A 12,303-nucleotide genomic window follows, 5' to 3' on the forward strand; every position below is an offset into this window, starting at 1 on the left:
GAAAAAAAGATTATCTGTCAAACAGTTGCTTAGTGCAAAACAACTTAAAATCTCCTTCCCTCTCTAGTCCATTGCTATCTGAAGGCTGTTAATGCTAAGTTATTTTTTATCAATTTTAAAACCAGAGATGCTGAATTCACTTATTTAGAGTCAGCTCGCCTAATCATGGGATGCTTTCCTTGGTTATGTTCTGACTTGACTATTCGACATAAATGTGCATATTTAAATAATTGTTTTTATCCCTTCATTTTGTCAAAACAATCTTATGAAGGAATAACTGCAGAGGTGGTATTCAGCCGGTTCGGACCAGTTTGCTCGAACTGGTAGTGGAAATTGCGGGTGGGCCCAGTCCCACCCACCCTGGCTCTATGCCATCCTATTTAGGCACGGTTTTGAGGCCAGGCTCATGCCCAGAAGGTGCACGTTCGAGCAAAGCACATCCATGGAGGGCCGGGAGCATGCACAGAAGGGACCGGGCACATGGAAAAGCCGAGGTGGCACAGTGGGTAGAGTGCAGTACTGCAGGCCACTTCAGCTGACTGCTATCTGCAGTTCAGTGGTTCAAATCTCACCGGCTCAGGGTTGACTCAGCCTTCCATCCTTCCGAGGTGGGTAAAATGAGGACCCAGATTGTTATTGGGGGCGATATGCTGACTCTGTAAACCGCTTAGAGAGGGCTGAAAGCCCTATGAAGCGGTATATAAGTCTAACTGCTATTGCTATTGCTATTGCAGGGTCAACCGGTGGTAACAAAATGTGAAACCCACCACTGAATAACTGGGGCCAAATATAGCACCCAGAATATTTGCAAGAGCTAGAAGCTCATCATATATTAAAATGACTCCAATTTGCCTCCAGAACTTGAGGTGATCCAACACTGGTGGTTTTTAGGAAGAGATTGGACAACTGTTTGTGTGAAATGGTATAGGGCAGTACTGGCTAACCTTTTTGATGTTGGGTGCCAAAAATGTGAGTATACACGTGTGATAGTGCGTGCCTACTGGCACCCATAATGCAAAGCGCGCTCCCACATGCGCATGTGTGCACACACATACACACACACTCCCCCCACGCACGCCACACTGCTCACCTCTAAGCTGAGCTCTGGGGAGGAGGGAAAGCCTTCGGAGCCTGGGGAGGGCGAAAAATGGGCCCTAGTGGAAGTTTGTTTCTGAACTTTCCTGGGTCCCCGAAGTCCCTCCGGAAGCTGGAAACAGATCATTTCTGAACTTCCAGTAGGTTTAGGGTTAGGGTTTTTAACCCTCCCCAGGCTCCAGAGGCTTTCCTGGAGCCTGTGGGGGGGGGTGAAAACGGCCTTCCCCGCCCCTCTGGAAGGCCAAGGTCAGCTGGCCATACATGTGAGCTGGAGCTGACGACTCATATGCTGGCAGATATGGCTCCATGTGCCACCTGTGGCATGCGTGCCATAGGTTCACCATCATTGGTATGGGGTTTCCTACTTGAAGAGAGCTTGGTCTAGAAGAACTCCAAGGTCCCTTCCAACTCTGTTATTCTGCTCATTTATAAACAAAGTATGATCTCAACCATTGAATTGTGCCTCCAAACAGACAGAGAAAGAGAGAGATAGAGACAGACAGACGGACGGACGGACGGACACAGACACAGATACAGACACACACAGACACACATGCTTTTACCAGTATGACAGGTTGGTGACTACCTTGTAGTTGTTGAGATTGAAAACATGGGAACAGACAACTGGTGTGTGAAATGGCTATGCATAATGCTTACATGACTATACATAGTACATATTACAACTTGGCAAATGGACATCTATGCCTGTCCTCTATTGGCACTGCCTCTCCCCCCTCACCCCCCCCAAAAAAATGGGTTAGGTGGAGTTTCAAAATACTACATTGCTTTTTAGTAGCTTAATAGTCTATAGAACTCCCTGCAGTACAAAGATAGGCAGGAAGTTGTGTGAACTTTGATTGGTTGCCAGGGAAGATTGACATTCTATGGACATAATAGGAGCAGGATGACATCGTCTTTTTGTCATGACCTAATAGGTTGGTCCCCTCAATTGTCCGGGCATCTGCTCCTACATTTTTAGTAGGGACTCTTTATTTTAGGAGGCAAGAGGCCTTGAATCCCCATTTAAGCTAGATTTATGACTCAATGTACAGTATATTGTACATTACTAAAGACACCTACTAGGGTGCAATTTATAAATTGAAAATGTTGTATATATATATATGGAGAGAGAGAGAGAGAGAGAGAGAGAGAGAGAGAGAGGGAGGGAGGGAGGGAGGGAGGGAGGGAGGGAGGGAGGAGAGAGAGAGAGAGAGAGAGAGAGAGAGAGAGAGAGAGAGAGAGAGAGAGAATGCCCAATTATGGGAGGAAGATCACTACTTCCATTCTCTGTCACTCGGCTCGTCACAAGAGACCATCCAGACAGAAACCCAATATTTTTTACTGTTGCCTTTTTGATTCCCAGTAAGGGTGTGGCTAGCTGATGAGAGCTAAATAGCTTGAAATAGATCTATACTAGTCTCCCTTTATTTATCAGCAAAAATACAACATGTATGTATGTATGTATGTATGTATGTATGTATGTATGTATGTATATGTATGTATTTAGTGTCACAACCCCTGGTATGCCCAAATATGGGAGGAAGTCTACTGCTTCCATTCTCTGTCCATCGGCTCGTCACAAGAGACCATCCAGACAGAAACCCAATATTTTACTGTTGCCTTTGTTACATTTGTGTTATCAAATGTACACACACACACACACACACACACACACACACACACACACACACACACACACACACATATATATATATATATATATATATATATATATATATATATATATATATATCGACAACATTTTCAATTTATAAATTGCACCCTAGTAGGTGTCTTTAGTAATGTACAATGTAATCATCAATTAAAGTTTATCATGGCAACCTGTTTTGAGGTTAAAATGAGGAAAGTCAATGCTGTGTAAACATTAGAGCATACAAATCATACAGTAACAAAGTTAGAAGTATCCGAAGGACCATGTCTCCCTGATTGTGTCTCCTCATCCCATCAGATCTGGTGGAAGAGGCATATCTGTATATTTTAAAAAGGTCACCTGGGAAGACAAAGCATTTCCTGTTGGAGCACCCTGGGACAAAACGTGTTGATGGCTTTGGGGACTGAGGGGAAGAGATGCTGTCTACAGTAGGAAACAATCAGAAAAGAGAAACGGGAGCCCCAGTGGCTTAATGGTCAGAAGAGGAAACACGGGGAGAACTCAATCTAACGGATCAAGCCATTAAATCTGACAGTGGGAAGTTTGTATTTTCAGAGTTGAAAGATTCTGTCCTCCTATTAAACCAGAAGCATGACCAGGGGTGAGCTTCAAAAATTGCAGCAACACATCCTGTCAGCCTCTGCTTTGCTGTTGCTTCGGCTGCCATGAAACGGGGAGGGAGGGCATGGTATTTGGGAGGGGTTACTCATTGTGCTGGAGGAAGGTTCTGGAGTTCAGCTGCCTGTCGGACTACGCATGCGTGGGAGATTCCCGCCAGGACTAACGGCACCGACATTCCATCTTCGTGATGCCTTTTGAAGTTATCTAACACCTGACACTTGAGAGAATTATGATTGGACTGTAACTGTGATGCCAAGGGGAGGGGAATGGGCTATTCTATATATCAATCGCTTTCGCGCCTAAATAATCAGACTTCGCTTCGCTATGCCTTTAATCATTTATAATTAGTAAAAGTACACTTGATTTCTACACATGGAGTCTTCTTTCCTAATTATCTAATGGAGAGGATCTGACACATCCGCTGCCCCGTTGCTGGGTGGGCGTGACCATGGTGGATGCGGCCTAGTCAACCTTTTGCACCATGGTGGGGGTGGGGGGCATTTTTCACCTTCCCCAGGCTCCGGAGTTTTTCCACGAGCCTTCGGGAGAATGAAAACTGCTTCCCCCGGGCTCCGGAGGCCGGAAACAGGCCCGTTTCTGGATTTCCAGAGCCTCTGGTAGACCCGTTTCCCCCATCCTTAAGCCTCCGTGCAGGCCCAACACTTACCTGGCATGATGAATAGGTGACATGGAGACTCCTGGGAGGGGTGGGGTGGGGTGGGAGGGGTTGGGCCAGCCAGGGGTGACATTTGAGGGTTCACCGAACTGGGCGGAATCCTAGCTAGATGATCACCCGAACCCATGCGAACCCCCAGCAGCCCACCCTGAACTCATTCTACCTCGTGGTAAGATTCCATCAAGGTTAATCTTACATGCTACAAAAGACCAACACTAGACGTAACCTGCAGAGGAGTCCGGAACAGTGGTGGGTTGATGCCAGCATTACTACAGGTTCGGTACATACAAAAAAGTTACTACCTATTCGGCCGAACCAGTCCGAACCGGTAGGCCTGGAACAGTGTTTCTCAACCTTGGCAACTTGAAGATGTCCGGACTTCAACTCCCAGAAGTCCCCAGCCAGCATTCGCTGGCTGGGGAATTCTGAGAGTTGAAGTCCGGACATCTTCAAGTTGCCAAGGTTGAGAAACACTGGCCTGGAACCTACCTGGCCATGATGAAAACTGGGAAGTTTGCCAATCGCTAAATAGACTGTGCATGGCTACAGCCAGAGCAAGGGAGATATTTGAATAAATGGGGATATTTGCTGCCTTCTGCCTGTTGTCAGGGTGGAGATTTACAGACAATGACACACACATGGATATTTGCCCCTCATGCCCTGCCCAATGTATTGTTATGACAGTGCAACAGAATGCCATTGTTGCTGCACGCTTCTGGACAAGCACGGCTTAAATCAGGCTTTTATGCTTCTTAAATTTTTTGTTCTTATGTTTGCATCCATACCTATGTGTAAAATTTTAATAGTGATGCTTCTGACACCAATAAATCCACAAATTTTGCAAAAGTGAAAGTACAGATTTCCCACTTCCACTTTTAAGCATTTGATCCATTAGCGTGGCGTTCCTGTCATTTCCCAAAGTCATCAACACATTCTATTACGCATCCACTCCAGTGGTGAAATGCAATTTTTTTTACTACCGGTTCTGTGGGCGTGGCTTGGTGGGTATGGCAGGGGAAGGATACTGTAAAATCTCCATTCCCCCCCCCCCTCCACTCCTGGGGCCAGCCGGAGGTGGTATTTGCCAGTTCTCCCAACTACTCAATATTTCTGCTACTGGTTCTCCAGAACCTATCAGAACCTGCTGAATTTCATCCCCAATCCACTCTCCCCGGATAGAAGATTAGCTCTAACCCTGCTGGCTTCTGAAGACTTGATTATTGGATTGGATTGGATTTATTATATTTATATGCCGCCCTTTTCCCCGAAGGGGACTCAGGGCGGCTCACAATTCAGTCAGGGAAGGGGGTACAGACAGGAGATAAAAAGACGAACATAACAATACACAATTTAAAACACACAACAACCATACCATTCGAGGAGGGGGGCAAAAGCTCTTTAGCCCCAGGCCTGTCGGAACAGCCAGGTTTTAAGGGCTTTGTGGAAGGCCTGGAGGGTGGTGAGGGTTCGAATCTCCACGGGGAGCTCGTTCCAGAGGGTCGGAGCAGCCACAGAGAAGGCTCTCCTCCGGGTAGTCGCCAGTCGGCATTGGCCGGCAGATGGAATTCGGAGGAGGCCTAATCTGTGGGATCTGATCGGTCTATTGGAGGTAATTGGCAGCAGGCGGTCTCTCAAGTACCCAGGTCCAATACCATGAAGGGCTTTATAAGTGACGACTAGCGCCTTGAAGCGTATCCGAAGACCAATAGGCAGCCAGTGCAGCTCGCGGAGGATAGGTGTTACGCCATAGCAAATGTGGATGGGATGGGATGGGATGCTCATACTTGCGATGTTTTTTTTGCCTCAGCTGCCAATTTGTATTCAATGTCATATTATTACTAGTAACAATATATTAAGAGCTGTAGTGGCTCAGTGGTTAGAATCGAATTCTGCCAGCAATTCAATTCTCACCAGTTCAAGATTGACTCAGTCTTCCATCCTTCTGAGTTGGGTAAAAGGAGGACCCAAATTGTTGAGGGCAATATATTGATTCTGTAAACCACTTATAGAGGGCTGTAAGGCACTGTGAAGTGGCAGGGGTGAAATTCAGCAGGTTCTGGCAGGTTCTGGAGAACCGGTAGCAAAAAATTTGAGTAGTTCAGAGAACTGGCAAATACTACCTCTGGCTGGCCCCAGAGTAGGGTGGGTGGGAATGGAGATTTTGCAGTATCCTTCCCCTGCCATGCCCACCAAGCCACGCCCACAGAACCAGTAGTAAAAAATGTTGAATTTCACCATAGTGAAGCAGTATATAAATGCCATTGCTATTGCTACTATTTTATTTTGTTAATTTGAATTTGAATTTATTATATTTCTATGCCGCCCTTTTCCCAGAAGGGACTCAGGGCGGCTCACAACCCAAGTCAGGGGGGGATAGGGGATACAAATAGGGAAAAAGACATGGACAAACAATACCACAATTTAAAAACAATTCAACAGCCACACCATTCGAGCAGGGACAGGAACTCATCAGCCCCAGGCCTGTCGGAACAGCCAGGTTTTAAGGGCTTTGCGGAAAGCCTGGAGGGTGGTGAGGGTACGAATCTCCACAGGGAGCTCGTTCCAGAGGGCCGGAGCAGCCACAGAGAAGGCCCTCCTCCGGGTGGTCGCCAGTCGGCATTGGCCAGTGGATGGAATTCGGAGGAGGCCTAATCTATGGGATCTAATCGGTCTGTTGGAGGTAATTGGTAACTGCAGCTTGCCACTCAGAGTCAGGAAGTTTCAAGTTTAATTTTATTTATAGGCCGCCCAATCCCAGAGGACTCCGGGCGGCTTACAGCAAGGGGAAGAAAAACAATAAAAGAAAATAAAAATAAAAATAGACAAGTTAAAAACAACACAGATACATTCGTTTCAGTCGGGGTTGGACCTCAACAATGAGGACAACAGCCCCAGGCCTGCCAGAATAGCCAGGTCTTGACAGCTTTTCTGAAGGCCATGAGAGTGGGTGAGGTCCGGATTTCTGGGGGTAGTTCGTTCCAAAGGGTCGGAGCAGCCACAGAGAAGGCTCTCCTCCGGGGAACCGCCAGCCGACATTGTCTGGCTGACGGCATCCAAAGGAGGCCCACCCTGTGGGATCTTACTGGCCATTGGGAGGAGTGTGGCAGTAGGAAGCTGAGAAGGACACCTCTGGGGAATTCTGAGAGTTGAAATCCAGACCTCTTAAAGATGCCAGGATGAGAAACAATATTTTGAGCTATTCCAAAGAACAGGAACACAGATATATAATCCTGTGCACAAACGCCCAGTTAAAGTTTAACCATTAACATTAACCATTTTAATGTTAAAACTTGGTTTCTATGAACAGATCTGCACGTTTCGAGTTGTTTAACAGACCTTTCAAACAAACACAACAGCAGGACGACTGGCTGCAAAAGACGAAGCAAAAGAGACGAGGTGGCGCAGTGGTTAGGGTGCAGTACTGCAGGCCACTTCAGCTGACTGTTATCTGCAGTTCAGCGGTTCTAATCTCATCGGCTCAAGGTTGACTCAGCCTTCCATCCTTCCGAGGTGGGTGAAATGAGGACCCAGACTGTGGGGGCGATATGCTGACTCTGTAAACCGCTTAGAGAGGGCTGAAAACCCTATGAAGCGGTATATAAGTCTAACTGCTATTGCTATCGTACCATGTGTCTCGGGCTCATCTTTTAAGCACAGTGGATGTTGTGCTAAATGGTTCAATATGGATGCCTGCTGATTAGCAGTTGCATTTCAAAGAAATAGCACCTCAAAGGGGACTTCCAATGTGAGGTAGACCCTGCCAAAGACATGAACTTAGAACAAGGCTGATGATAATTATAATAGGTTCCGGGTAATGTAATTTAATAAGAAAGGAAATGATCCTTCAGCTCCCCTAGAGCTGACTCCACGGATTTCATAGCTTAAAAAGAGGGACAACTTGATTTATGTCAAAAGAAAAAAACCTGGAAGCTGGTAAAGTTGTTCCAACATGATCTTCAAAACACTCATCTGATCAAAGCCAAAATGCTATAGTTTGCACCATCTGTAGTGTCTCAAACACTTTTCAAGGAGAGTGGTATACAGAGCATATTGCCATCATGTAAATGAAGCAATTAAAACACCAATCACCCTAAGCAATCTCATCTCTCTAACGAGGATATTAGAATAGCATGTTTTTCATTGTGATCATGTAAGAACTGGCGTTGAATCTTCTATATATCTTGGCATGTCTATGTGTGAATCAAATGTCTCCTTTTTTTTACCTTAAGGTAAAAGAGAAGTCAGGGTAAATAATTATTAGCCATATGAGTGGGGAAAAGAAAGGTAAGAAGTTGATTAACAGTGGCTGGGGAATTCATTAGTACCAATTTCAGAGGCTAATGGAGTGTATAGAAAGCCTAATTAAAACAATATACATTATCAAGCAAACCAGAAGAACAAAGAAAGAACAAGAATGTAATACTTTGCATCCAACAAGATTATCTGTGGGTTTTTTTCTGTTGCTGTTTCACAGCCACAAGGGACTAGGTATGCATCACAATAGCAATAGCAGTAGACTTATATACCGCTTCATAGGGCTTTCAGCCCTCTCTAAGCGGTTTACAGAGAGTCAGCATATTGCCCCCAACAATCTGGGTCCTCATTTTACCCACCTCGGAAGGATGGAAGGCTGAGTCAACCCTGAGCCGGTGAGATTTGAACCGCTGAACTGCTGATCTAGCAGTAGCCTGCAGTGCTGCATTTAACCACTGCGCCACCTCGGCCTCACTGCGCCACCTCACAAGGACCTGTGTGTGTGTGTTAATTTTACTGATCCCAAAATTCATTTTTAGCTTTTGCCCAGGGAGAAGAATGGAGTGGGACTCTGTATTCTATAAGAGGAAAAATCAGTCTTGACAGCATCACACAGAAAAAAAAACACCATTCCAGAAGTTACTTGGGCCCTGAATCCACATGGCTAGACGGGGGCAAATGATTTTCCTCAACCTGTGATAGACAGCCTCCTGGGTTTTTGAATGGATGGGGAACGTATTATTATTTTATACTGAGAAACCATTCACGGAATGCACAGTTAAGCAAGGCTGATGGATAGGGCTATAACAAGTGTGAATTCACGCCCACACACATATTTATATAATACATCCACTCTTTCACTCACTCACTCCCACCTCTAGCTAAGAAGCCCTCACTCCTTTCAATCCTGATTGTTGTCACTGTTTTTCATTGCTCTTTGCAGTTAGAAATCAGTGGGTGTGTTACACATTTCTTAGATCAGGGGTCCCCAAACTTGGCAACTTTAAGACCACAAGTCAACTTCTGGGACTTCAACTCCCAGAAGTCCATAAATCTTAAAGTTGCCAAATTTGAAGACCTCTGTCTTAGATTATGGGTGGTCATTATGTGAGAGGTGGGTTCCTGCCAGTTCGCACCAGTTCGGTAGAACCGGTTCGTCAAATCTACCGAACCGGTTAGAAGAGGTTCCACCAGTGGACCTGGAAAGCAGGCCACACCTACAGAAGAGGTTCCAAAAATTTGTGAAACCCACCACTCACACACACACACACACAGAGACTCACATAGAGAAAGAAAGAGAAAGAAAGGAAGAAAGAAAGAAAGAAAAAAAGAAAGAAAAAGTGAGAGAGAGAGATGAAAGAAAAAAAGGAAAAAGGGACAGAGAGAGACAAAAGGAAGGAAGGAGAGAGAGAGAGAGAGAGAGAGAGAGAGAGAGAGAACACATGACCGGCAAGCCACTCCCATCAGGTAACATGGCCAGCAAGCCACTCCCACAAAGGAGGCCACACCCACAGAGTAGGTTCAAAAAAATTTTGAAACCCACCACTGGTGAGAGGTAAAAAAAAAAGAGACAGGGATTATGGGTCTATGCAAGAAGAAAGGGGAATTACACATGGTCTATGGGAATCCATACTGTTGTTGTCCAATGTTTCAAAACTGAATTCCCTAAGTGCATAATCTAATTATTCTTTCTCAACCTTGTACCCTTCAGCTGTGTAAACAATACCCCATTTCCCCCAACGTTGTAGGTTGAGGATGGAAGGATGTACAGTGATCCTACAAAACTAGAAGGCATTCAAAAGCTCACATAGTACATAGAAAATAAGTTGGCATTTTGACAAATCGGACTGCTTAAAATGCATGGGAAGTAGAACAATTCAATTAGCAAGGCCAAATAGACAGCCATGTTCTGCCAACATACCACATTTTAATTACAGATGTATACTGTAAAGAGAAGTGTCCCCTTCTAAGAGGGGACATTTCTAACTTGTTAGAAAACAAGGCAACTTGTTAGAAAAACGAGCTGCATGCCAGTCTTTGCAACTGAAGAGTAATGCTGACTGTTGGAGGTGTGGTTCTCTCGATGCTACATATTATCATATATGGTGGACCTGCCAAAAGGTTAAGGCATTCTGGATAAAAATATGGTGGATTATGCCAAATATCTTTAAAAGAAGGATAAAGTTTATTCCTCAGTTATTCTTACTAGGTATATGTACTGACTTTAGAGTGGTAGAGACTAACTTGATTCTGCACCTAATAACGGCAGCAAGACTCCTGGTGGCGCAATACTGGAAGAAGGAAGACTTGCCTACAATCCAAGAATGGACATTGAAAGTCACAAACTTAGCCAAGATGGCTAAAATATCGGCATATCTTAAAGATCACTCAAGTGAGAGATATAAACGAGACTGGAAAAAATGGATTGACTATATACAAAATAAATACGGGACCAAGAAATTCCAGTTAACCTATGCTTAAGATCAGAAATGATTTAAATTGTTTAAAGTTAGTTCAGCAAGAAGAAGCTAAGGTCAATGTAGAATGTCATTAATTTCTTTATTTCTTTTTTTCAATAGATTTTGTTTGTTAAAAATCCATACCATGTACAGGTTCTGGGAAGTCGGGGGGGGGGAGAGGAGGAGGGGGGTTGAGGGGAGGGGGGGAGGGAGGGAGGGAGGGTATGCATTAGGCTAGACAAGAATTTGGTGGTAAACTAGAATTATTTTGACATACAAAAAATTGTACTTCGATGTCTTACTGATTGAGGAATGATGAAATGTTTGTTTTAAAAGAAATAAAACTTTTGAATACATTAAAAAAAGAGTAATGCTGACTGTTTAGTATTAGTTGTTTGGCTGGAATAAATGGAACTACAAACATGATATTTAAAGGAATACCAAGATACAGCCATTCTTTTGCAGATGAAATACTATATGTAATGATGTTCATGATAATAGAGGCAATGTTGAATTCACTTCAAATACACTAATTTGCATCATAAAAGTGCTACAGTTCAGGGAAGTAAAATAAAACATGACAGTAAGAATACAGTGTATTGGTCAATTACTCATCATTAAAGCATCTAGTGCAGTGTTTCTCAACCTTGGCGACTTTAAGTCCTGTGGACTTCAACACCCAGAATCCCCCAGCCAGCAGAGCTGGCTGGGGAATTCTGGGAGTTGAAGTCCACAGGACTTAAAGTCGCCAAGGTTGAAAAACACTGATCTAGTCAAACAAAATAAAGAAACAAGAACTGTCAACACAAAATAACGATGTTGTGCTATCAGGGACTGGATATGAAAGGAGCAGCAGCAGGAATACTTACCGTATCTGCACTTGTATTGACAGACTCCATTCTTCCCTCCTAACAGCTCTGAGACAAAGTCAAAATAGCCATTAACAGCGTCAATGCCATCCCGGATGGTCCCAATCCCCCAGTCGGAGTAGGAGCCGTCCTCCGGCAATGGAGAAGGAGGGATGGCAGTATCCTGAAGGATTTCTTCAGTGCATTTCCCTTGACTCAGAGATAAGCACAGGATCAGTGCCCCGGCGAACAGCTTCATGTTGAAGTTGAACAAAATGAAATTGGTCCCAGGAAATCTCCAGGAGCAGAAGCAGAGTTAGTGGGATCGTGATAACAAGACCGAAGGTATTTTGAGTGTGCTTTTGCGGTGGACTTTAAACGCTGCTGTGTTAACAAGGTGAAGTCACCAGAATCAGGGAGCACAAAGTTCACATGAACAGCGTTGTGTGTTGCCCAATATTTAAGGGCTTTGAAATGTTCTGCCTAGGTGGATGCTGGGGTGGCAGAATTCCAAGGCTAATCATAAACTCCCGCAGGCAAACTCATCCTCTCCCCCAAACCTTTGAGTCCCACATCCACACCTCCATTATAGGTCCATTTTAGTTATTTATGGCTTCTGCTGAAACGCCCGGAGCAGTTCATGTTGGGGGGGGGGGGGGAAGCATAAAAGAAAGTGAG

At 44.7% G+C, this 12,303-nt stretch overlaps 1 protein-coding gene across 2 annotated transcripts in view; it reads right to left on the minus strand.

The window, feature by feature from the left end:
- The window catches only part of PLA2G12B (phospholipase A2 group XIIB), a 28,637-nt gene extending 16,631 nt beyond the window's left edge, over positions 1 to 12,006 (minus strand). Inside the window, exon 1 of one of the 2 annotated variants that reach the window (XM_032231928.1) lies at positions 11,647 to 12,006. In XM_032231928.1, the coding sequence (XP_032087819.1) occupies positions 11,647 to 11,884 (238 nt within the window). In that variant the 5' untranslated portion in view covers positions 11,885 to 12,006. The remainder of the gene's footprint in view (positions 1 to 11,646) is intronic. The other variant, XM_032231927.1, reaches the window with a different exon arrangement.
- Positions 12,007 to 12,303: the final 297 nt, after the last annotated feature.

The sequence above is a fragment of the Thamnophis elegans genome, chromosome 15, assembly GCF_009769535.1.
Source record: "Thamnophis elegans isolate rThaEle1 chromosome 15, rThaEle1.pri, whole genome shotgun sequence".
Taxonomy (NCBI): Eukaryota; Metazoa; Chordata; class Lepidosauria; order Squamata; family Colubridae; genus Thamnophis; species Thamnophis elegans.